General features: G+C 33.8%; 2 protein-coding genes across 2 annotated transcripts in view; both read left to right on the top strand.

Annotated features, from left to right (window-relative positions):
- LOC132736433 (glutamate-rich protein 3-like) overlaps positions 1 to 27,756 on the top strand; it is a 72,704-nt gene that overhangs the window by 25,903 nt on the left and 19,045 nt on the right. Inside the window, exons 11-14 of the mRNA XM_060723561.1 lie at positions 361 to 547; positions 1,288 to 1,445; positions 2,564 to 3,316; positions 6,281 to 6,319. Of these exons, the coding sequence (XP_060579544.1) occupies positions 361 to 547; positions 1,288 to 1,445; positions 2,564 to 3,316; positions 6,281 to 6,319 (1,137 nt within the window). The remainder of the gene's footprint in view (positions 1 to 360; positions 548 to 1,287; positions 1,446 to 2,563; positions 3,317 to 6,280; positions 6,320 to 27,756) is intronic.
- LOC132736436 (trichohyalin-like) lies at positions 17,496 to 27,716 on the top strand. The gene is made up of 3 exons (XM_060723565.1): positions 17,496 to 17,823; positions 21,315 to 24,905; positions 25,156 to 27,716. The coding sequence occupies exons 2-3, from the start codon at positions 21,440 to 21,442 to the stop codon at positions 25,971 to 25,973; spliced, it is 4,284 nt and encodes a 1,427-aa protein (XP_060579548.1). The 5' UTR covers positions 17,496 to 17,823; positions 21,315 to 21,439; the 3' UTR covers positions 25,974 to 27,716.

Raw genomic sequence — 27,756 nt, 5'->3', positions numbered from 1 at the left:
ATTCCACTTAATATATTCATATGGACACACTAGTGATAAAGTATGGAGAGCATTGGTTAAGAAATCAAGGTGTAGCTCACTCGATCACAGGTTTAATCCTTTGCACAGGTGAAATTTCTCTGTGACAATTAATCTTTGACATTGAGTCTTCACAGTGATGATTTAAAAATCATGTGCAATAATTAGTGGAATAGATTTAATATTATTGGTGAGTTATCAAGGAAAGTAGGGTAGGTGGTTAGATATGATAACAAATGTGTTGAAATTGAGGATTTAACAAAGAAAAACAGAAAACAAACAAACAAAAATTTAGTATCTATATTATTGTTATATCATGTATTAATTATATTTGATTTTCAGGTACATTCTCGTTCATATCTCGTCGTCATCGAGGATATCCATTTAGTTTGACATTGTACATTGACGGACGTGTAGACTGTCGTGTAAGCACGTGTTGCGAGTACAAGCACGGGATTGGCGTGAAGCTTGGAGGTAAAATGGGACATTTCAGTCTCACAGGAATCACTGGGGCAACACCATGCTACAAGTAAGCTTACTTATATAAACAGTTACTGTAATCATTATATAAGAATATAACTTGCACATAACTAAAATTGTTAAATGGTGTTGGCAGTTTTTGCCTCTGAAATCATCCATTGTTAAATTGAGGATTGCTGATTTATTAAAATAACTAAAATTGTAAAATTGACTTGGTCCTGCTTTGAATTTTGCAATTCCTATTGTCATTCGAAAGAGTGTTTATATTAAATTAAAAAGCTAGGTTTTATATGATGGGAGTTGCCTCACTTTGAATGTTGAACATTCTGTTGTGATTATAAGGGGTGTATATATTATGGTCTAGCCCTGATTTAAGTATTGGCACTTGAATATAACCACTGACTTATGATTTGGCTAGAAAGCTTCTACATATGTTTTGAGCCCACAGTGGAGACAGACATATGTTCTGAAGCTGGGAACTTTAACATTTTGGCCATGGAGGTCACATGATTTGATATGATGTTTACACTTGATCTGAACTTTTCTATACCTCTAGTGCAGGCCTAGATCAGCCAGCACATTCCTGCCATCTGATCTTGGCCTTAACTGTTAGCTAGTCTTAACTGCTTGCTGTTTATAATTATACAGTACAGAAAATTTCCATAAAAAATGAATAAAATTAATGAATGGTTTTGTCCAGATTGAAAGATGGACAGGTCCATTTATGATATGTAGGGTGGTATAGGGTTAATGTACATAATATATAATTATCATACATGATTATTTAAGGTGTAAGTTGAGCGTACAGGCACCACCTAGAAGTCTGAAGTTGAAGAAAGGCTACAGGAAAAAGAAGACTCAGCAGACGGACGAGGTTGTTACAGTTGAAGGAACCCCAAGAAGGGCAATTACCCCAAGTACCCCAAAGGAGGAGAAAAGTGATGATGGTAAGATTCTAAGAGACTATCTGTTATGTTCACTTGAATAGAGGTGATATTGAAACAATTCTTTTCTAATTAAATGCTTTGTTACTTCTTGTATATTTTTGACAAGCTTTTGCCCTATTAAAATCATATGTACTGTTTTTTATGCTTTTTCAAAATTTTTAAAAGAGTGTAACTCTTTTCCAGTTTGTTCTTCCTCCATCACACTAACCTTTTCTGAAAGCAACTTTTACTCAACCAATTTCTTGAGATATTTGGTCTGTTGGCTCTTTCCATTGACTTTTTAACCATTTAATTATGGTGTCATGTCTATATTGTGAAGGCCATTGAAGCTTAAAATAAATTTTCCTACTTTTCTTTTATGGGTAGAATCTGTTGCTGTCAACATGGCAAATTTTTTAAAAATTTAAGACAACTTTATTGGAAAACAAGAGTTGACAACTTTATTGGAAAACAAGAGTTGACAACTTTATTGGAAAGCAAGAGTTGACAACTTTATTGGAAAACAAGAGTTAACAACTTTATTGGAAAACAAGAGTGGAGTCCTTTTAAGCATATTTATATTAACTTAGTACTGATAGTAAATTCATGTAATGTAATACTCAGCAGATAGTTGTAGGTTTGTAGTGGATAAGAATAGTTTGTTTGGAAACATATATTTTACAAATGGATTAGACTAAGCTATGTAATTGAAAGTATTTAACCCTCATCCTGCTGGAAGTGGAAGTAATTTAAACCACCAGTGTAGAGTCAGGCTAGGATGCATATATACTTTTGACATAAAGCTTAAAACCTCCTTGCACTCTAGGTTTGAATCCTGCCAGGAGTTTTGGATATTTTCAAGAGAGGAAGCTATCCGATGAGCTTAGTGAACATTGGTGGTTCTACTCAGGTGCCCACTCTTACCTAAAATAATGCACAAATGGGCATGTGAGGTGTTTCTTCATCAGTAAAGCTTGAGTGTTGCCAATGACCCCTTCTGGAAATGTGTGACTTTCAACCCACCCATACTAATGAAAACAAAGCTATAAACCTAAGTCTTGATTCTGTCTACAATTGTTTATAATGTTTTATTTGGTCTCATTTTGACTTTGGTTTCTTCTTCTTCTAAATGCTATCAGAGGAAACAGTTAGAATAGAAAGACATGAAATTGATGATTCTGAGGACGAGGAACATGTCGAATCTGCTAGAAACGTTGTAGTTTCTGTAGAAGATGATGATACATCAAAGGGAGGTAACTCTATGAAGAGTAATTTCAGGGGTGACAAGTTTGTACCTCACAAGTCCAACAGAGTTAAAAGTGCAGGTGTTAATAATAGAAGAAAGTCAAAGGAGGAAATGGACAAAAATGTTGAGAAAGTTACTGATGATTATAAAGACAAGAAAACTGAAGAGAGTTCTCTAAGTGACAATGTGGTAGATGTAAAAGGTGCAGAACAGACCAACTATGATGATACAGTTTATGTTAATGGCACAAAAGAAAGAAGAACCTCGGGACACAGTGTAGGCAACCATGTAGAACATGATTCCTGTAACCAAGATACCTATAATGAGATAGGAGAGGAAATATTTAGTGAGTACAATGATAAAACTAGAGCTGATGATATCATCGAAGAAGAGATAGGTGGAGATTTCATCTCAGAGAAGAATGAAATGAAGGGAGGTAATAAAATCCAAAAACAGAAAAGTGTAAGCATTGAAGAAGATATAGCAGAAAATAGTAACCTTGGCAACAAGTCAGCTGATATTCAGCGGGAAAGTGATGAACAGATAGTTGAAGAAATAGATACAGCAGAAAAGAGTGAAAGCGAAATAAAGACAGTGTCTGACAATGTTTACCAAAATCACAGAAAGGAGTCTGGTCAGCCTAATGGTGATTATAAAACAGAATGATGTTGTCTTCACCAAAATGTATTTTATTTCAGTTTTCTGTGTTTTACTTTCCATTTTGAAGTCTATTCAGTTCATTGATGGCATTTTTTTTAGTTGTTTGTGTTTCACATTCCCATTTAGTTTATTTATTAATTTTATTTTTAGTTCATTGTGTTTTATTTTCCCTTTTAGTTTATAAAGTCCATTTATGTTGTTCTTTTCCTTTCATTTTTTTTGTGCCTTATAAGGTATTATCTGATTTTTTTCCAGATTTTTTTTAAGTTTTTGATTTTCATTTTATGCATGTATGGATGTGGATTTTTAGTTGCATATTTCAGATTCCAATATGTGTTCTTTGAATTAAGCTTTGCATGATTCTTAGTTACCACTACTACAGTTAGTTAATATGTGATATTTCTTTTCTTTTTTGTTTAGATTTTCACTAGCACCTATGTTTTGTACCATCTTGGATAAATGCATGCTAGAACTTTTAAACAGACAAAGAATGTTTCTAACGTAATACACTTATCAATAGTGAGCATAAATTTGACAAACTTTGTCTTTTTCCTCATGTTTGATATTCAGGCCACCAAGTTGAGTCAATAGTTTGACAGGTGTTTGCATTATAAACAACAAATCTGTCGCTTTAAGGATCATTTTTGACTGCGCCTCACCCACTTATTACAATTTATATTCAAGGTACTTGATATATAAACTGCTTAAGGACTAACTGCTTTAAAAGATATCAGGTTTATGTTATTAATTTGACACTATACTCACTTGAAAAAATGAACGTAAATACTCAAGTACTGAAACTGCTACCCGATGTCATCCTTGCGTTTCAAGTATTAGTCAATTAAATAATACATCGCATGTCAAATACATGTGTATTTATACAAATGACTATTAGTAATTACAGATATATTGTATTGACATGTTATGTAGGTTAGAGAAAGTTTTATTCATTAAAAAAATCATTCACTAGACACACCTGCCCTACATTATGGCAAAGATCAGTTGTATAGAAACAAAAAAATCTTCTTCTGTTCCTAGTGTTGTAACTATTAATGCAGTGGCATAGCATTTTTTCACAAATGCAATTTTGTTCATTATTGTATTGTGTTATTCTTTGTCTAGCATGCATTTTCCATATGTTATCCTGTTATCCTTTACTATAAGTGTTTGGTTTTTTTTGGAAAACTCCAGAATGATCTTCTGTCAAAGATGAAATGTGTCAAAAAATAACAATTTAAATGATTATTTTGTAGTAGTTGATGTCTTTGTTATCCCCCGCCGATGGAATCGGGAGGGGGATATAGTTTTGGCGTTGTCCGTCCGTCCTTCCGTCCGTCCGTCTGTCCGTCCGTCCGTTCGTCCATCCGTCCGTCCGAATTTCGTTTCCGGAGTAGTTCTCTGCAACTAATGGCTGGAATTCAACGAAAGTTTATGGGAATGTTGATCAGCATGTGAAGTTGTGCACCTGGGTATTTTCGTCAGGATATTTTTAGTATTTTTAGAGTTATTGCCCTTGACTCATTAAAATTTTGTCTGAATTTCGTTTCCGGAGAAGTTCTCTGCAACTAATGGCTGGAATTCAACGAAAGTTTATGGGAATGTTGATCAGCATGTGAAGTTGTGCACCTGGGTATTTTCGTCTGGATATTTTTAGTATTTTTAGAGTTATTGCCCTTGACTTAGTAAAATTTTGTAATTTTCAACTTGTGTCGCATGTAACTCAAAAAGTATTTGACCTAGAGTCATGAAACTTTACAGGAATGTTGATCAGTATGTGTAGTTGTGCACCTGGGTATTTTCGTCTGGATATTTTTAGTATTTTTAGAGTTATTGCCCTGGACTTAGTAAAATTTTGTAATTTTCAACTTGTGTCGCATGTAACTCAAAAAGTATTTGACCTAGAGTCATGAAACTTTACAGGAATGTTGATCAGTATGTGTAGTTGTGCACCTGGGTATTTTCGTCAGGATATTTTTAGCATTTTTAGAGTTATTGCCCTTGACTCAGTAAAATTTTGTCCGAATTTCGTTTCCGGAGTAGTTCTCTGCAACTAATGGCTGGAATTCAACAAAACTTTATGGGAATGTTGATCAGCATGTGCAGTTGTGCACCTGGGTATTTTCGTCTGGATATTTTAAGTATTTTTAGAGTTATTGCCCTTGACTTAGTAAAATTTTGTAATTTTCAACTTGTGTCGCATGTAACTCAAAAAGTATTTTACCTAGAGTCATGAAACTTTACAGGAATGTTGATCAGTATGTGTAGTTGTGCACCTGGGTATTTTCGTCTGGATATTTTTAGAGTTATTGCCCTTGACTTAGTAAAATTTTGTAATTTTCAATCACAATCATCAGTCACACGGTGCCAGAAAAGGAGTTTCAAAAATGCAAAATTAAAAAATCTATTCTGACAGTACAAGGCCTAGAGCTTTGATATTTGGTATATGATATAACATATAGGTCCTCTGCCAAAATTGTTCAAATTTTAGCCCTGGGGTCAAAATTGGCCCCACTCAAGGGGGTCATAGATTTTCCTTATATGTATATAGTGAAAACTTAAAAACTCTTCTTGTTTGAAGGTACAAGGCTTCAAGTTCAAAGAATATTACAGTTTATGCCATGATTAATATATAAATAAAGCCTTATGTCTTCAGTTGTTGTGTTAATAATAACCAGTACTCGGCGGGGGATATAAATTCAACGAATTTGCTTGTTAAATACTAGAATAGAAAACTGCTAATAGGGCCACTTTTAAAATTTATTTAAAATTCTATATTAAGATATACCATCTCTTAAAAAGGGTCTGTTTTTAGAGTAAACCACACTATATTAAAAAAATTCCTTCTATTATATTTTAAGATTTTTTCAGTTGAGATTGTAGAGCTATCAAATTTTTTTTAAACTTTACTTTTTTACTTATTTAGATTGATTTCACTTTTGTCTATTTTCAGATAATTATGATGACGATTTCGAGGAGGAAGATTCAAAAGGTTAGTGTTTTATTTTATTCCAGTTTTGATGTGACTATCCTAAAATAACCTATGGTTATGAACATCATTTATTAGACACGACCCGATTTTAGCTCTGTCCCTTACTTTTCATTGGTTATTTTATCATTTTGAATGATAGGTTGTCAAAGATGAATATTATATATTCGAAAGTGTCTCTTAACTTTTGTTTATAACCATGGAATCTGTACACTTCTTATATGAGATTTTATTACCCCACCCACTACAGACTTACAGTTGAATTTGACATGACTTCAGACGCACTAGACGAACACTCGATATAATCTAATCTCATTCTTTCATCCATCAGTTTGCAGACATACAAAGTATTCTAAAGACATTTAGACTTACTGACTTCAAATAAAATACCAAATAATTGTCAGTTTGATATTGCGATAAAAAAAAAAAGTGTGATCATAAATGAATTGGTGATTTTCAGGTGGGAAGCATTCAGGTTCTGAATCTACTAGTAGCTCTTCCTCCTCCTCGTCTTCCAGTTCAAACTGAGTATTACAAGATATATAGCAATGTTAAATGGTTTTACTCTTAGCTTCAAACGTAGGCCTAATTTTGCACCGTTCATAGGTCTCAATCACTTGCGTGTTATATAACACACTATGCTTTAAAGCCCCAATCTTCATAACCATAGTGAATATATAAGAAAAAAAAGAAGATTTACAAAACCCCAGATTTCACAGCCATAGTAAATATATAAATGAAGGTAATTAAGAAAAACCCCAAATGTCACAGCCATAATGAAATATAATTTTTAAAGAATATTAAAAACAAAAAAAAGCTTGCTTTCTTTTAATTATTATTGATATTAGCCAAATGTGATTGCTTTTCATTTAGTTATTTTAAGTAAATGCTATAAAAAAAATGTCAGTATTAAATTAAACCCTAAATAGTATTTTAAGGCAGTATTAACAAAGTCATACTAAAGTTTAACTCAGGTTTTATTATTTATTCAATTTGTACATTGTAATTTTTTATCAAAAAATTATGCAATTATGAATTAAACCAGAACAGGTAAAATATGCTAGTAAAATTATTCTTTGGTAATAATGGAAAAAAAATTGAGATACATGTATTATTGATTGTAATTTTGGGACTTCTTTTTCAAGATGTTCAGACTGTGTACTTTGGTTATAATGTAATGCTTGTATACTTTTCTTTATGCATTGAGCTATGTTATTAAATTGTTGCCTCAGCACAGACCATTGTAGCTGCGAATTAACCAAAATACAACACTGTTAAATCTGGCATTGCTTTAGTTTTAGAAATTTCCATTTATTATTTTAAGGGGTGAAACTGTCAAAAAGTTAAATTTGAATAATGGACCCACCTTTGAATTTTTCAATTGTCATTGTTAGGGGATTATTTGAGTGGACAGAACAAATGTGTTGACATGGCTCAGACTTTACATTGGCTGCACTAGCAAGTTAATTGTTACAGCAGTTGGTGTTTTAAAGGTGTAACAATTAACCTGCGGGAATGGAAAATGATTTAAGTCTTTGCCAACAGTATAGAACCAGTCTTACCTATACATTAGTACAGTCTGACTAGACTCTCTTATATTGGTAGCATTGTCACTGTAGTTACGAGTTAACTCCCTTTTAAATTATAATAGGAGATAACCTGTTACTGCACTAAAGGTGATGATATTTGTGTTTTGATACTGAAATCCTTTGAACTTTAAAATGGACTTCTAAATACTTAAAGCTGGGCAAATCCATTGTATACAAAATTAGGAGGTAAAAGATTGCAGGTACAGAAGTCTTTTGCTGAGTCAACAAATTATGGAAGCCAATGATTTTACTTGCAAAACTGCTTCTATTATTAGAGTGGGCTGATGCTGTTTGAACAGTTTACTACACCTTAACAACAAACATTTTAGTCAGATGGCACTAAATTAACTTATACATAGTATAGACTTAATCAACTATTTGGTATAATAACATTTTGAAGAAAAAAAACTTTGAAAAATCTTTTATATACACAATATTTATGTATAGTAATGTAATATGAAAATTTTGATTAAAGTACAAAATAAATCCATATTAACTTAAAATTCAAATATCTGTATTAGTTGTGTTTGTTTTATTACATTTTAATTTGATGAAATGTATGGTATTGAATGCTCTTTTCACAGCAAGCTTTGTAACTTAAAAGTAAAAGCACTCTTTGCATGTAGAAACATTTGCTTCCTTGACAATATGTTTGATTATGATTAAGGCGATTAAAAAAGGGTTCATCGTTTTTGGTCTCCTTCCTGTATCCCACTTGTTATTACCACATGTTTCTTAACCCTTACTGAGCCTGCTAGTAGCGCATTGATTTAGCATAGTATGGGTAAAACATATTGCTCAATCGGGCAAGTGTTTTGTTAAAAGTATATTTTATAAAATATTAAAGAAATTAATAAGCAGTCACAGTCTGTTAATATGTATATGTAAAAAGTATATATATATAAAAATACCTCATACCATCTCTCTTTTTTGGTGGGACTGGAGACCAAAAACAAAAAGTATTCTTTTTTTTTGGCATAAGTGTGGAATTGTATTTAAAAATTACTTTTATTTTGTGAAAAAAACATGAACAGATGAAAACTACGACGACGATTTCGAGGATGACAACGATGAGAAAAATGGTGATAAAAATAAAACACTCTGAGTTTGTCGTGGTTTGTGCATTGTCATGACGAAAGTGTTGTCATGACGATTAAATCTCTCAGGAGACCATTTCAAAACTTTTAAACTTTTTATTTTATATATTTTTTTGATGCTTTATGATTATTGATAATAATTATTTTATATAGAAATAAAGAGAAAACAATTAAATAAATGAAAAGTGGAACAGGAATTATAGGAACTGGTAACTGTAAACAGGTATCAAATGTTATTCGTTTATGAATACAAAACTCGCATTTAATGACTTTGTGCAATTTATAGAAATTATATAAAGGGTAAAAAATTTTCATGGGTAAAATCTGCAGTAGGTAATGGCCAAAAATGTTTAATTTGGTAAAATACGTGACTGTAAATGGCTAAAATATGTGTTAAATAAGAGTTGTCTGAGCATGCTCGCAGCAAACAGGACATGCCATTACCAGCAGTATAGAGTCTAACGTCAATCTGTGTAGGCTGACGAGACTGTACTATTGGCACCTTAATGGTCTTGTTTGTTTTGTTTTTTTAATATTTTGTCCTTAAGGAATGGAAACTATATCCCTTTGACAACCATTATAGCTTAATATAATCAACTTTTGGCTTCTTTAAATTGTTGACTGTCTGACACATTTTGTTACGATAATAGGGTAAAACTTTTACAATATATGAAAAATTATCATAACAATAGGGTAATTAGGCCGATAAAAATGATCACACTTGATTATTTTAAAGTCCCAACGGGTGCACAATTTATCATCTATCAAAAGTAATTTACTGTAAATTTGAAACTTCCTTACATTGAACCAAGAGGGTGTATTGATTAGAATAAAACCTCTCTATGTGTCAGAACATTTTTTACAGTCTCTCAAAAGTTAATCGAACTGTTTTGAGGTTTGATGGAACTTTTAAAAAAAAAAAAGACAATAAAAATTGGGACTTTAGAATTTAAGACAGTGTATGTATATATAAAATTTTAGAAATAGTTAGAAAATAATATGTATGATAGATTCAAACATTTCATGGGTAAATTTTGGACATTTAATTTTCGTGGTTGTATCAAATATTTTCGAAATAAAAATGGGTTGATGGGTGGAGTTCTTTATTAGAGGTACTTTTGAACTGGTCACCTGGGTAACAACACAGCATGTTTTCCTACAGTTTCTATGGTTATGTAATCTTGTCTATTTGTCATGGCAACCAATGTAAGTTTCGTTTTTAGCAGTCAGTGTATTTTTATTTGTGTATTTTGTACTTTTTGTGTAACATGACTATATTTTGTGCATTTAATGTAATCTTTTTTCTTGCTTTCTTTTTTGTTTTCAAACCACATAGCTATATTGTTCACCTTTTGTATAAATTGTTTTCTTTTGATTACAAACTTCAAAAAAATAAAATGAGCATGCATTCATATTGAACCATTAAATTGAATCTTATTACTGCATTTTTTTTTTTTTTGTCACAAAACTCTCGTATTATGTAATTCTTCTTTAAAAATAATAAACTTATTACACAAGCACACCCATATTTATGTGCAAGACCTTATATATTTAAAGCAAATTTTATTCTTCAAGCATGGGCTTTTCTAAGGTATAGAAGAAGATTTATTGAATTGGTATTTAAATGCCGTTTAATGATTTTCTTTAACATAAGTCAGAATAGAAAATAAATCTGTTCTGTTGTATAGAATATAAAATTTTGTTAATGATTTAAAGGTATTTTACCTGAATATGAATTATTCAATAGAATGAATTTCAAGTTTGTACTTTTAAAAAGTACATACTTAGTATTTATTTTAAAAGATATTCTTAAATGTTTGCTTTTGTGATATAATTTGTGTTATTTAATTTCAATATGTGTCGTTTTTTTTAATTATGATTATTTATAATGAAAAGAAACTGTAGGAAGTTGCTATTTTAACTTTGCAGGAATTAATAACCCATGAAATGCAAGATTTTGTAACTTATTTTCCCATTAAATGCTATTTTACATGTGCTGTATTCACCTTTAACTTGTGTACTACTGACAGAGTTAGTTCCCTTGCAAGTGCATTAATTGATAGAGTTAGTTCCCTTGCAAATGCTGTAATTGTGTAAATCAGACACAGTTAGGTCCCTTGGGAAAGCTTAATTTATGTAAAATTACAAAGTTAGTTCCCTTTATATATATGTCTTACTTATGGTTAGTTCCCTTATGCTTCAGTCTTTTCAATATTCTATTTAATATAATGTGATTGTATATAATTTAAATTGTATGATCATAATGCAAAATCATAATTAAATAGATTATATTTAAAACTTTAAGCTGGCAATAATATTTTTGTAAAATATAATAAGCTGGTAATAATTTCATAAAATATTAAGTTAATAATAATAACATGAAATATTACATCTTGCACCAGTCTTGTGATTGCTAACTATAGTAATTATCCTCTTTTCTATTTTATTGTATGTACTATTTACCCTATTCAAGCGTAACCATTTCTCTCTTGGAATAATAAATTTTATTTATAATTACTTATCATAAGTTTTTAGTTTTATTTACTTTAAAATAAAGAATTCAGAAATCACCTTAGTGCAATAACGTAATAAGTGCTTCTATATTTAATAACAGTTATTGAGTTATTGCACTAAGGTGACGAAATATCATTTTGGTAATGGAAATAAAATGGCAATTGAGTGCCATTTTTTCTTGACTTTTGTTTATGTTCGCAGTGACAAGATTATTCAAACTCCTGCACGGCCACCATTTTAACTTGCATGACATTAGGTATAGATATCATGTTACCAATTTCTTTATTTTTACATTTATTAATTCTTTTTACTTTTTTTGTACATTAATCATAAAATAAACAGATCAAAGAAACTTTAAGTGATAGAAAGTATGAAAATTCAATATCAAGTTTTATACAAATTAGTGATGGCCTTATTTTAGTTGAGGTGGCAGACTGGTTTCGGTACTGATCAGGGGAAGTAACTGCTGTAGGGAGTTTGAAGATCATGATATAATTACCTAAGAATTCTATTATGGAGTAGCATTTTGATGCCTGAAAAGTTCATTAAGTCACAGTCTGAGGTGAATACACACATGTTATATATAATTTATCAGTGTGTAGAATCATGTGACCAAGAATTGTTTTATAACATGTAAAATAACACAAGCATCTGTTGATCAAAAGGTATAGGAAAAAAGTTAAAAGGAAAAAATCACAAACTTGATGTCTGGGATATTTTTTATATGAAGAAAGAAATAATGTGCAAAAGAACAGTTATGTTCTTTATACATACATTTCTTTCCAGCAAAAAACATTTAGTTAGAAAATATGTTGACAAAAGAAAGTAATGTTCAGAAGAGGTGGCAACAGAATTTTTGTTGTACTTTTAAACTTCAAAATTGGGGAAAGTACTGTCTTCAAAATTGGAAAAATTAACACACTTCAAATTTGGGGAAAATGACATTCTTTCTGGCATTATTGGCTATGTTTAACTTTGTTTTCTGTAAATATATTGTGACATCATTTGGTGTTTTCTTTGATATAGATAATATTTGGCCACATGCTTCTTCAACACACTTGATATTGCTGTTGTGTATGATTGAAAATTGTAAATAATTATTGTTTTCCAGCTTTAGCTATTTAATGCTGTTAATGGTAATATCTTGCCTTTGCCTTCCATATTGACCCAGGCCAGCATTTACATATCCATACAGTCAGGCCAGCCTTTACATATCCATATAGTAAGGTCAGCATATTCATACAGTCAGGCCTGCTTTTACATATAAATACAGTCAGGCCTGCTTTTACATATAAATACAGTCAGGCCTGCTTTTACATATAAATACAGTCAGGCCTGCTTTTACATATAAATACAGTCAGGCCTGCTTTTACATATAAATACAGTCACGCCAGCCTTTACATATAAATACAGTCAGGTCAGCCTTTACATATCCATACAGTCAGGCCAGCCTTTATATATCCATACAGTCAGGTCAGCCTTTATATATCCATACAGTCAGGTCAGCCTTTACATATCCATACAGTCAGGCCAGCCTTTACATATCCATACAGTCAGGCCAGTCTTTACATATAAAGTCAGGCCAGTCTTTATATATCCATACAGTCAGGCCAGCCTTTACATATCCATACAGTCAGGCCAGTCTTTACATATAAATAAAGTCAGGCCAGTCTTTACATATCCGTACAGTCAGGCCAGCCTTTACATATCCATACAGTCAGGCCAGTCTTTTACATATAAATAAAGTCAGGCCAGTCTTTATATATCCATACAGTCAGGCCAGCCTTTACATATAAATAAAGTCAGGCCAGTCTTTACATATCCGTACAGTCAGGCCAGCCTTTACATATCCCTACAGTCAGGTCAGCCTTTACATATCCATACAGTCAGGTCAGCCTTTACATATCCATACAGTCAGGTCAGCCTTTACATATAAATACAGTCAGGCCAGCCTTTTAATATCCATACAGTCAGGTCAGCCTTTACATATCCATACAGTCAGGCCAGCCTTTACATATAAATAAAGTCAGGCCAGCCTTTATATATCCATACAGTCAGGCTAGCCTACACATATCCATACAGTCAGGTCAGCCTTTACATATCTGTACAGTCAGGTCAGCCTTTACATATCCATACAGTCAGGTCAGCCTTTACATATCTGTACAGTCAGGCCAGCCTTTACATATCTGTACAGTCAGGTCAGCCTTTACATATCTGTACAGTCAGGCCAGCCTTTACATATAAATATAATCAGGCTAGCCTACACATCCTTACAGTCAGGCCAGCCTTTATATATCCACACAGTCAGGCCAGCCTTTACATATCCATACAGTCAGGCCAGCCTTTACATATAAATAAAGTCAGGCCAGCCTTTACATATACATACAGTCAGGCCAGCCTTTATATATCCATACAGTCAGGCCAGCCTTTACATATAAATATAATCAGGCTAGCCTACACATCCTTACAGTCAGGCCAGCCTTTATATATCCACACAGTCAGGCCAGCCTTTACATATCCATACAGTCAGGCCAGTCTTTACATATAAATAAAGTCAGGCCAGTCTTTATATATCCTCACAGTCAGGCCAGCCTTTATATATCCACACAGTCAGGCCAGCCTTTAGATATCCATACAGTCAGGGCCAGTCTTTACATATAAATAAAGTCAGGCCAGTCTTTATATATCCACACAGTCAGGCCAGCCTTTATATATCCATACAGTCAGGCCAGCCTGTACATATAAATAAAGTCAGGCCAGCCTTTATATATCCACACAGTCAGGCCAGCCTTTATATATCCATACAGTCATGCCAGCCTTTATATATCCATATAGTCAGGCTAGCCTTTACATTGCAATACAGTCATGCCACCCTTTATATATCAATACAGTCAGGGCAGCCTTTATATATCAATACAGTCAGGGCAGCCTTTATATATCAATACAGTCAGGCCAGCCTTTACATATCAATACAGTCAGGCCAGCCTTTACATATACATATAGTAAGGCCAGCATATTCATACAGTCAGGCCTGCTTTTACATATAAATACAGTCAGGCCTGCCTTTTCATATCTGTACAGTCAGGCCAGCCTTTACATATACATATAGTAAGGCCAGCATATTCATACAGTCAGGCCTGCTTTTACATATAAATACAGTCAGGCCTGCTTTTACATATAAATACAGTCACACCAGCCTTTACATATCCATACAGTCAGGCCAGCCTTTACATATTAGTACAGTCAGGCCAGCCTTTATATATCAATACAGTCAGGCTAGCCTTTACATTAAGTCAGGCCAGCCTTTACAAATCAATACAGTCAGGTCAGCCTTTACATATCAATACAGTCAGGCCAGCCTTTATATATCCATACAGTCAGGCTAGCCTTTATATATCCATACAGTCAGGCCAGCCTTTATATATACATACAGTCAGGTCAGCCTTAGATACCCATACAGTCAGGCCAGCTTAAGATACCCATACAGTCAGGCCAGCTTAAGATACCCATACAGTCAGGCCAGCTTAAGATACCCATATATTTAGGCCAGCTTACATATCCATACTGTCAAGTCAGCCTTCATAACCTTACAGTCAGGTCAGTCTGCAGCCTACATATCCATACATATCAGTACAATAAATATGAACTAATTCAAAAGAACAACAGGCAGTTAAAAAATTCAAACCATAGCAATTAAGTTCATTATCCAAATTCAGCATGCTCAATCAATTAATAACATGTCCAGCCTTTGCTCAGATGATTCCCCTTTTCAGGTAGCTTGATATATAAAGTTTTTGCTTATTTTGATTCTGATGTGTTTTTCAAGTTTTATTGCTCATAATCAAATTTCTAAACATGTTATGTCTAAAGCAATGTCTGCATGTTGATTTTTTATTGTAAACTATGATCTATTGATCCATCTGTCTTCTTTTGTGTGTGTACTGAACTTAGATTTTACGATATGAAATTATTAGTCCCCTACCGGTTTACCGGAGGGGACTTTAGGTTTACCCTCCGTCCGTCTGTCCGTCTGTCCGTCCGTCCGTCCGTCTGTCTGTCAGTCCGTCCGTCCACAAAACTGGATCCCGCGATAACTTGAAAAGTACTGAAAATATTTTTATGAAACTTGATATATGGATAGATGGCAGTATAGAGATTATGCACATCTTTTTATTTTCTTCCTATGTTGAACATTCTGGTTGCTATGGCAACAAATAGGCTGAAAATATGTCAAATTTTACACATAAACTGCATCCAGTGATAACGCAAAAAGTACTGAAAATATTTTTATGAAACTTGATATATGGATAGATGGCAGTATGGAGATTATGCACGTCTTTTTCTTTTCTTCCTATGTTGAAAATTCTGGTTGCTATGGCAACAAATAGGCTGAAAATATGGCAAATTTTACACATAAACTGGATCCAGTGATAACGCAAAAAGTACTGTAAATATTTTTATGAAACTTGATATATGGATAGATGGCAGTATGGAGATTATGCACGTCTTTTTCTTTTCTTCCTATGTTGAAAATTCTGGTTGCTATGGCAACACATAGACTGAAAATATGGCAAATTTTACACATAAACTACACCCAGTGATAACTCAAAAAGTACTGGAAATATTTTTATGAAACTTGACATATGGGTAGATGGCAATCTTGAGATTAAGCAGGTCTTATCAGTTCTCCCTATTTTGAAAAAATATTGGTTGCCTTGGCAACAAATAGGCTTAAAACATGGCAAATATAACAATATTTGTGATTAGTCAAAAAGAGCTGAAACTTTTTATGAAATTGCATCTTTAATTCCAGAGTTATCTTCTCTTTAAGAATTTTGTTTTTTAAAATGTTATATTTTCATAACAGGGATGTTTCAAATATTAACTTTAGAGTGTCCTTCAGTTCTTCTGTCTGTCTGTTCATAAAAACTTTTTCCTGTGATCACTTTTAAAGAACATTTCCAACAAATTTACCTAAAATAGAGAAAAATTTACACATTAGTGAATGGCCAATGGCCCTTCAGAATGCTGATGGGGTTCTATCCGGTAGGGGACTTATGGATTGCTTGCAATACTATGATAATTGCTTGTTGTTATTAATTTTTATGAACTTTGGTCGATCAGAATTTCCTGGAAAAGTTAAATAACTATTTTTAATTATATGTGCATATAAAGTATTATGTAGCTTTATAAGTGAATTGTTAACAATTTCTAGGTAATGTTTTACTCCAGAACTTAGCAGATGTGGGTTTTCCTATCTTAAACAAACTTTTCAACTTGTTACACACCATACATGTATATCAATTATAAGTGCAATCACTTTTTTTGTGAACAGTAGTGCACAGGGAACAGTTTGTTTGTACCACTGTATTAGATGGGGCAAAAAATATCCCACATTTTACCTAGTTCTGGATAACAATAATGATAATGAAATGTTTTAATTTCATTACTATGAACATTACTATGTCCTTATTATGGTGTATCAATTTTTTTTCTTTTTCTGGAAATTGAACTATTTAATGATGATTGTAAAATACATGTTTAGTTATAATGCATGCTTTGAATGTGAATTGTTTTTGTGAAAATGAATTTAACCAGTAGTAGATATTTCTTGTATTGTAGCTAAGCTTTGAGTAATGTGTTTTTTCACTATGTTAAAAGATAATGAACAGAAAATCATCTTGATACATGATATAAAGAATAAGTGAAATTGTATGGTGAATCATAAGGTGGGAACAGAAATGGGACATATAGGTAGAGGATGAGATAGAAAGAGATAAAAAAGGGAGGTAAAAAGGGTGGAGATATAATGAGAGGTCAAATAGAGAGATAGATGTGGGGGAGAGGAGATAGATGTTAAACTATATGATAGAAGAATTAGAATTACTTGAGATATAGGATAGAACAAGAGCAAAATGAAGGAAAGAAATTTAAGAAGTATTATAATAGTAAAAAGATCCATGGCAGATTAAATTGAATTGATGCATATGATTTTGGATTGGATATTCATGAAGAAAAATTAAGATTGTGTAAAGTATTAGTGGGTTAGAGTGTTGAAAATGTATATATCAGAGAAATTCATAGCACAAATGAAATTGAATTTTCCAACAGACATCACAGAACATAAAGATAAAAACATCTTCATAAACTTTGCTGTGAATGGCAACAACTTTGATTTGGAATTCTTTTTTGGCAATGTGTTAAAGAGATGTTTTCAGCAGGTTTTCTCATCATCATCATCGTCATCATCAACAACAACAACAAGAACAAAGACAATGCAAACAAGGAATAATATGTTGATGTACAGGTAATTGTGTTATATTTACAGATATATAATAAAGAATGATTTTCCAATTTCAAGACCAATATTTGTTATTAGCACCAGTGTCTAAAAAGCTGATGTTTTTCTTGAAAAAAAATATTGTGTTTTTGAAAGTTAATTTGAAAGCAATTAAAAGCAATATTTAAAATAAATGAATGGTTCTTTTTACAGAAGGTATAGTCATTCCATCAGTCATTGGTTTTGTACCCCATAACTGAGTGCAGTTGTTTATAACTTTGCCAGAATTAAGTCACTCTAATATACACTTTGTAAACTTAAAAAAAGAAAAGAAAAGAAAAACAACATTCTGATCTATCTTTTTATAAAGATAAAATTCCACCATAATATTTTTGGTCAATTAATAGCTGTCTGAAAACTTTGATAAAAATTTTGAATTGACTTGTGTTAAAATTGATGACGTACAAGCATATTTATAAGAAAAATCTCGTTTAAAGTTTAAAAGGAAAATAAAACTGGGATGTTATGGTGGAATGACTAAATCCTTTGTTAAGACTGGTCAGAATGTTATTTTTTATTTTTATTATGCCCCCATTTCGAAGAAAAGGGGGTATATTGCTTTGCACTTGTCGGTCCGTCGGTCCGTAGACCAAATGGTTTCCGAGTGATAACTAAAGAACCCTTAGGCCTAGGAACTTCAAACTTGGTATGGTGATTGGTCATGACCAGTAGATGACCCCTATTGATTTTGGGGTCAAGGGGTCAAAGGTCAAGGTCACATTGACCTTGTAAGCAAAAACGGTTTCCGATCAATAACTAAAGAACCTTAAGGCCTAGGAACTTCAAACTTGGTATGGTGATTGGTCATGACCAGTAGATGACCCTTATTGATTTTGGGGTCAAGGGGTCAAAGGTCAAGGTCACATTTACCTCTTAGGTAAAAACGGTTTCCGATCAATAACTTAAGAACCTTAAGGCCTAGGAACTTCAAACTTGGTATGATGATTGGTCATGGCCAGTAGATGACCCCTATTGATTTTGGGGTCAAGGGGTCAAAGGTCAAGGTCACATTGACCTTGTAAGCAAAAACGGTTTCCGATCAATAACTAAAGAACTTTAAGGCCTAGGAACTTCAAACTTGGTATGGTGATTGGTCATGATCAGTAGATGACCCCTATTGATTTTGGGGTCAAGGGGTCAAAGGTCAAGGTCACATTGACCTCTTGGGTAAAAACGGTTTCTGATCATTAACAAAAGAACCCTTAGGCCTAGGAACTTCAAACTTGGTATGGTGATTGGTCATGACCAGCAGATGACCCCTATTGATTTTGGGGTTAAGGGGTCAAAGGTCAAGGTCACATTGACCTTGTAGGTAAAAACGATTTCCGATCAATAACGAAAGAACCCTTAGGCCTAGGGACTTCAAACTTGGTATGGTGATTGTTCATGACCAGCAGATGACCCCTATTGATTTTGGGGTTAAGGGGTCAAAGGTCAAGGTCACATTGACTTTGTAGGTAAAAACGGTTTCCGATCAATAACGAAAGAACCCTTAGGCCTAGGGACTTCAAACTTGATATGGTGATTGGTCATGATCAGTAGATGACCCCTATTGATTTTGGGGTCAAAGGTCAAGGTCACATTTACCTCTTAGGTAAAAACGGTTTCCGATCAATAACTAAAGAACCCTTAGGCCTAGGAACTTCAAACTTGGTATGGTGATTGGTCATGACCAGTAGATGATCCCTATTGATATTGGGGTTAAGGGTCAAAAGGGCAAGGTCACATTGACCTTGTAAGCAAAAACGGTTTTCTGATCAATAACTAAAGAACTTTAAGGCCTAGGAACTTCAAACTTGGTATGGTGATTGGTCATGATCAGTAGATGACCCCTATTGATTTTGGGGTCAAGGGGTCAAAGGTCAAGGTCACATTGACCTCATGGGTAAAAACGGTTTCTGATCATTAACAAAAGAGCCCTTAGGCCTAGGAACTTCAAACTTGGTATGGTGATTGGTCATGACCAGCAGATGACCCCTATTGATTTTGGAGTTAAGGGGTCAAAGGTCAAGGTCACATTTACCTCTTAGGTAAAAACGGTTTCCGATCAATAACTAAAGAACCCTTAGGCCTAGGAACTTCAAACTTGGTATGGTGATTGGTCATGACCAGTAGATGATCCCTATTGATATTGGGGTTAAGGGGTCAAAGGGCAAGGTCACATTGACCTTGTAAGCAAAAACGGTTTCCGATCAATAACTAAAGAACTTTAAGGCCTAGGAACTTCAAACTTGGTATGGTGATTGGTCATGATCAGTAGATGACCCCTATTGATTTTGGGGTCAAGGGGTCAAAGGTCAAGGTCACATTGACCTCATGGGTAAAAACGGTTTCTGATCATTAACAAAAGAGCCCTTAGGCCTAGGAACTTCAAACTTGGTATGGTGATTGGTCATGACCAGCAGATGACCCCTATTGATTTTGGAGTTAAGGGGTCAAAGGTCAAGGTCACATTGACCTTGTAGGTAAAAACGATTTCCGATCAATAACGAAAGAACCCTTAGGCCTAGGAACTTCAAACTTGGTATGGTGATTGGTCATGACCAGCAGATGACCCCTATTGATTTTGGGGTTAAGGGGTGAAAGGTCAAGGTCACATTGACTTTGTAGGTAAAAACGGTTTCTGATCAATAACGAAAGAACCCTTAGGCCTAGGGACTTCAAACTTGATATGGTGATTGGTCATGATCAGTAGATGACCCCTATTGATTTTGGGGTCAAGGGGTCAAAGGTCAAGGTCACATTTACCTCTTAGGAAAAAACGGTTTCAAATCAATAACTTAAGAACCCTTTGGCCTAGGAACTTCAAACATGGTATGGTGATTGGTCATGACCAGCAGATGACCTATTGATTTTGGGGTCAAGGGGTCAAAGGTCAAGGTCACATTGACCTTGTATGTTAAAACGGTTTCCGATCAATTAACTAAAAACGCTTAGGCCTAGGAACTTCAAACTTTGTATGATGATTGGTCGTGACCAGCAGATGTTGAGTTTTGGGTCAAGGGGTCAAAGGTTAAGGTCATGACCAGTAGATACTTGATAACCCTTATTAATTGTTTGATCACTGGGTCAGAAGTCATGCATAATAACCTTTTCACTTGACTAATTGGCTGCTGATAGGGGGCATACATGTTTTACAAACATATCTTGTTTAGATAATGTTACATAACCCAATTTCAAGTTCTTAAAGTTCAGATTTTAATTATTAAACAAAAAAAAGAATTTAAAGTACTTGTTACATCAATATTTTGATTCCAATTCATTTGATTTCGATATTAATATTGATATAAAATAACATTTTTGCAATTTTATTTCTTGAAAATTGTTCACGTAAAGTAACTTTGATTTTTATTTCTATTAAATTGATCTAATTTACTTTGATTTTGAACTGAGGTTTGAAACATGAAAATCTAGATAATATGGATAGTAAGCATGTTAAATGTCTTTAATTTAAACAGGTGTGCCTCTAAAAGTAGATATCCAAGATGAAAGTGACAGAGAACTTCTTAATCAAGTTAATGAACTAGGTAAACGTGTTGTGTTGGAAATCTCAGAAGATTGTCCTGGAAATATCTCTGCAGAGATGGAGTTCAACAAGGAGGAAGACCCTGATGTTGTTCATGTAAAGAAATTCCAAAGGACTGTCCTACCTGAAATAGACTTGCCAGGTATTGAAGAAGAAGAAGGTGAAACAGAAGGTGAAGGCACAGACACAGTAGAATATTTGGATTATGGTTCATCTGTAGATGAGACATCAATGACTGAGAGTCACCCACATAGAATGAAAGCACACCCAAGACTACAGAAGCAAGATGCTGTCACTTCATCACCATCCCAATCTGAATCTGAGGAAAGATTTGCTAGACCAAAGTCAAGGTTAAGAAGATCATACTCGGAGGTTAAGAGTCGTCCTAATTACCAATCAGATGGCTCCATGTCCTCTAGATCTGTGTCATCTGCTACAAGGAGCAGGGACTCATTCAATTTGTCAGCTCCTGAATGGTTGCCATCTCGATCCCAGAATGGTAGTCTTAGTCATAGGGAATTCAGAGAGTACAATAGACCCAGAACTGCTTGGAAGAAAGATAACAGAGATAATGAGTATGATTCACAAGGTTTAAGACCCGTGTCTGCACGTAGAACTATGTCAATGAAAGAAAGAGAGGACTTTGAGTTCATGAGAGCAAAATATTATCCTCCAGTTCATGACTGTGTTAGTATGCATGACCGTGGGCTTGGACATGTTACTAACACTGTTCAAAGGAATGCACTAAATAGAGCAAATTCTAGAAAGAGAGATATCAATATTAACATAGACTCTGGTACAAAGAAATTGCCTCATAAAATTGATGCAGTTATTCATGGTATGACAAACGAAGATGTAACTGTGGGTAAAGGAAACAGGGGAAACATAAATATCAGGATACCAGGGGCTGATCAACAAGAAACTGCAGATGAAGTGTCTGATTTAGAAGTAGATCAAGCTCCCCCAAGACCAATTAAAGTAGACATTAATGTGAATATGAATGAGAAAACAGATGTGGAAAAAGCTATAAAAAAGAAGGAAGTGAAACCAGCAAAGACTCCTCAAAAAGTGAAGAGAAAACCACCTGTGAAGGAAAAGCCAATACTACAGCAGATTATAGAAGAACCAATAGGTCCTGGAGTCTCAGAAGCATATGCTGTCCATATATTAAAAGTCCCTCTGAAAGGGAAGAAAAACAAGGCAAATACTAAATCAAGAAGCCGGTCCAGATCTCCTAAGAAAGGAGGAAGAGGAAGGTCACCCTCTCCTAAACGAAATCTTCTAAAGAATGAATTAAATAATGCTAGGAAGGACATAGATGCTAAAGTAGAAGATGGAAAACAACAAATTGACAAGTTATTACAAGAATGTTTGGAAATATTTGGAACAAAGCTTAAAGAGCAGCAAGAAATGTTTGCAGAACAGATGCAGAAAGCCCATGGTCAGTTTGCTGAAGATCTAAGTGAAGCACAGGCTGCATTATCATCCCATGGTGAAACTGTTAAAGGAGATCTGTCAACACAGTTGGTTGCAGCAACAAACACAATAACAGAACAGCTTAAAGATTCACAGACAGCTCTGAGAGACAGTTTAGATGTTTCACAGAAAGCTTTGTCAAGCCAGTTAGAAGATTCTCAGAAAATTTTAGCCAGTCAGTTACAAGAGTCACAAAATAATTTCGGAGAACTTGTAAAAGATTCACAAAATGTTCTTGCAGATCAGCTTAAAGATTCACAAAAAGTATTCAGTGATCAAGTTCAGGATTCACAGAAACTATTGTCTGATCAGTTGACTGAATCACAGAATACGCTGACTACTCAAATGAAAGATTCACAGATCACTTTAACCAATCAGCTGAAAGAGTCCCAAACTATGATAGCTGATCAAGTGAAGGATTCTCAACAACTTATTGCAGAGCAACTTAAGGATTCACAACAAACAATAGCTGAGCAACTCAAAGCTGCTAAAACTAGCTTTTCTCAGCAGTATACAGAATCAAAAGATGCTTTGACTACTCAGTTTGAAGAGTCCCAGAGTAAAATGTCAGAACAATTGGCCACATCTCAGCAAGTTATTGCTTCTGATCTTACAAACTCTCAGAATGTTTTATCTAAGCAACTGACTGACAACCAGAAGATTATGTCAGAGCAGCTAGAGACATCAAAGGACACAATTGACAAACAGTTACATGAAACACAGGCAAAGATAAATGAACAGCTTGAAGACAGTCAGAAGCAGATCGACAACACCTTGACTGAAACTTTGGACAAAATTGATCAGCAAGAGCAGAGTGCTACAGAAAGATTGTTGAAAGAAAGTGAAGAATCACAGAGAAAGATTCAAGAGCAGGAAGAAAGTGCTAAGCAAAGAATGCAAGAAGAAAGTGAGGCAAGTCAGAAAAAACTTGCTGAACAAGAAGAAGCTGCCAGAGAAAAGCTCAAGCAAGAATCGGAAGAGACTCAGAAGAGACTGGCTGAACAAGAAGCTCAGGCAAAGGAACAGATGGAGAAAGAAAGAGCTGAGACACAAAGAAGACTTGAGGAACAGGAAACCAAGGCTAGGGAACAGATGCAGAAGGAAAGTGAGGAAACACAGAAAAGAATTGCAGAGCAAGAAGCTCAAGCTAAAGAAAAATTATTGAAAGAAGGAGAAGAAACTCGTAAAAAATTGGCCGAACAGAGTGAAGAAAGCCAGAAGAAACTAGCTGAGCAAAGTGAGGAGTCAGCAAAGAAACTTGCTGAGCAAAGCGAGGAAACTACAAAGAAACTTGCAGAGCAAGGTGAAGAAACACAAAAGAAGTTGGCAGCTCAAAGTGAGGAAACACAGAAGAAACTGGCTGAGCAAGAGAAAAAAGCAAGAGAAGAAATGGAGAAAGATAGAGATGAAGCGGCTAAACGTCTTGCAGAGCAAGAAGCAGCAGCAAGAGAAAATATGAGAAAAGAGGGAGATGAAACAGCAAGGAGACTGAAGGAGCAAGAGGAGCAGGCTAAAGAGCAAATGAAAAAAGAGAGTGAAGAAACTGCACGAAGATTAGCAGAGCAAGAAGAAGAAGCAAGACAAAAGCTTCAGAAGGAAAGTGAAGAAACTCAAAAAAGGTTGGTTGAACAAGAAGAGAAAACAAGAGAAATGATGCAAAAGGAAACCGAGGAGTCTGCAAAAAGGTTAGCTGAACAAGAGGCTTCAGCTAAAGAGAATCTACTTAAGGAAGGGGAGAGCTCTGCAAGGAGACTTGCTGAACAAGAACAAAAAGCCAGACAAGAAATGCAAAAAGAGGCAGACAGTACTGTAAAGAAACTGGCTGAACAAGAAGCTATGGCCAAACAAAGCTTACAAAAGGACTTGGAAAATAAACAAAAGGCAATGGATGAGCAACAGAAAGCAATTGAAGAGAAACAGAATGCCAGGGAAGCCAAACAAAGAGCAATGGAAGAAGAAAAGAGGGCAATGTTAGAGAAACAAAGGGCACTAGAAGAACAAAGACTGAGAGAAATGATGAAAAAGAACCAGCTTGATCAGAGAGATGGTATGTAATGTTTATTTGTTTGTAAATAATTCATAAGACATACTGTTTGATTAATAAATTATTTTTTTTTACTTTGTACATAATTTCATTTTATACTGAGAAGTTGCTCATGATTCTTGTATTTTTGTGCATCAACAAAATGTAGAAATCATGTCATTCAAAGATATTGCACTTCATGAAATTGGCGTAATTAAAGTGACCAGTATTCAGCTATATACTATTTTAAATGTCTTTTGTTATATTTTACTAGGAGCCAGGCCATCACCTAGAATTGTGAAGGAATCACCTGTAGCATCCCCACGATTTTCTAGAAAGCCCCCTGTAAAGGAGTACACATACAGAATGCCAGAAGTCGTGTATATGAAAAATGATCAGAAAATGGAGTTGATTGAGAAACCTAGAAAGATTGTTGATGATGATATGATGTACTTTTGTAACCAAGACGATGTTGATGATAATGAAAGTTTTGAGAGTCTGTTTGAAGGTTTCGATGGTGATCTATCTAGAAATGGTAACACAGTTTCAGATAGCGGGTTTGACCAATCAGAAAGCTTTCAGTCAGAGAGGAGTGAGGATGAAAGAGATAAAAGTAGAGCTAATGAATGTAGAAAAGTAGAAAAGAACATGGACAAGTTGAAATTAAAACTGGAGAAAAAGATGACAGGGTTATCTCTGCAGTTACCAAATGATTCTGAGAGTGAGTCTGGAATGGAGCAGAGTTTTAGTGAGACTGTTGAAGAGGGGAGAGCAAGGGAGAATGTTAAACCTGTTGTAGAAGTTGAAAAAGAAGATGTGAGACACAGTGTACGTGACAAGGAGAGTATGAAAGCTGAGTTTTTGCGAGATCTGGAAAACATGGGAATGGATAATGGGGCGAGACCAAAAACAACAGTAAACACAAATGCTGTTAAAATTGAGAGAGATACAATTGATTCAGGGATTGAAAGTGTGAGAGATGAAGTTAGTAAGAAAGATGGAAAGTCTGTTGGGTTTGATTTGGGGGATGACCATAAAGCAAAGAAAAGAAAGTCTCAAGAGTCAGTTGGGCAGTTATTGGCTAGTTCTTAACAATAAATTTATAAACATGATATCCATTGAAAATTATCATTGCATTAATTGTAACTGATTTTAAAAAAAAATGTTGAAAAATAAATGTTATAGTGTAAACATCAAAAAAATTGTTAGTTTAAACATTTCAGTTTTTTCCAGATGGTATTGTAAGAGAAAAAAAATTCAAATATCACTAATTTTATTTATCAGAAAAATTGTAAATCAGCTAATTATTTTATCTGATCATATTATTGAATAATATGTAACTTAAGTTCCTGACCTTTAAAATTCCTGAAACTTTCAAAATCTAAACATTTTGGTTGATTTCGGATGTGTTTGGATTTTTGTAGTGATATGTTTAGATGCTTAAATGTTTGATCATCCAAATGTACGGGAGTCTGTAACATTGATATGCCTTTGACTTTGAACTTTAAATTTAAATGTTTGAATATCAGTAATATACACAGTAGTGATTGTTTTTTATAATCAAAATATACTTGAATTTGCTATGTAATTGTACATTTTATGTTACGTTGTATACAGCTATGTTAAAGATGCATTTAGATGATCTTGAATTTAGGTTACAAAAATCCCAAGTAAACGTAAACAAAATTATTGCTATTATTGATAAAGAATTGCCTTTGAGCATTAATAGATAGCAAGGAGTCAGGACATCTGTGCATTCTGACCAGATTCTATATTAATGGCCATGAATTTTATCACTTTGTTATAAAGACCTCTAAGATAAGCAAATATTTTAGATGGTTCCAAAGCCAATATAAGACAGTTTTAATGTACAAATTTGGTAGAATAAGAGGTTGTTGATTCATGATGTGAGTTATAGACTTATGAAGAAAGACTCTAAAATCTGAGATGTGCATGCATTTAATTGTATTATAAGTCTTGTACATATTTTGTTTTGTTTTTCAACTTATCTATGGATGCTAAATTTTGAAGTGCTAATAATTGTGATCAGTTATATATCCGTTCACCATTTTTAACTTATCATCACATGGAAAATTAAGCACAGCATATTCTGTTGATTGGAATTTTTTTAAAAGTTTTACACTTTGATTGTTTAAAAAGTCATACACTATAATTTGTCATCTGATATTGATATATTGTTGATATCCTTTAGGCTGAATCAAAGACAGCTCTAGTTTTAAATGTTAAATTAAGACATTCAAGTTCATTTAACAATTTTGGTGAATATTCAAACCCACTGGTAGTTGTTGTTGAGCATGCACAATTTTTATGTGCCTCTTTAAGTCTAAAATCGTGAATGTTATGAAATAATTAAAACCAGTCACTGTAAATTTTTGTTGGTAAAGTTTTGACATGATTTAGATCAAGCTTTCATTCACTGGAGCACTGACTTCACCCAGGTTGAATATCTTTGTTACTTTTTTCACAAAATGTGACAATAAGCTTATAAAACTTATGATTGGCAACCAGTCAAAAACTGGACAATCTGATTGATCGAATCTGAATATAGATTTTGAATTTACCAATCACAGAGCTCCATTTCAAGACTGGTTTACTATCTTTGTTTTATTCTTGTCTTAGACTGTTCAACTGTAAGCATGGTAATTTATTTCACTATATTTTATTAATATTGATTATAGTCTTTTGTTTTGTTTATGATATATATTAACCTAAATTGTGGCAAATGTTTTTTTAATGTGAATGCATAATAAACATATATCTATATCAATATATATCCTAGTGTTAGAAATTCTGTGAATAAATTGTTAAATAATTTTTACAGACTTGAATTGTTTTATATTTTAAAATAGAGGTT

The sequence above is a fragment of the Ruditapes philippinarum genome, unplaced genomic scaffold (assembly GCF_026571515.1).
Source record: "Ruditapes philippinarum isolate M1 unplaced genomic scaffold, ASM2657151v2 ctg2383_1_1_1_1, whole genome shotgun sequence".
Taxonomy (NCBI): Eukaryota; Metazoa; Mollusca; class Bivalvia; order Venerida; family Veneridae; genus Ruditapes; species Ruditapes philippinarum.
The sequence above is the reverse complement of the archived record's forward strand: the minus strand, read 5'-3'. Positions and strand labels throughout refer to the sequence as shown.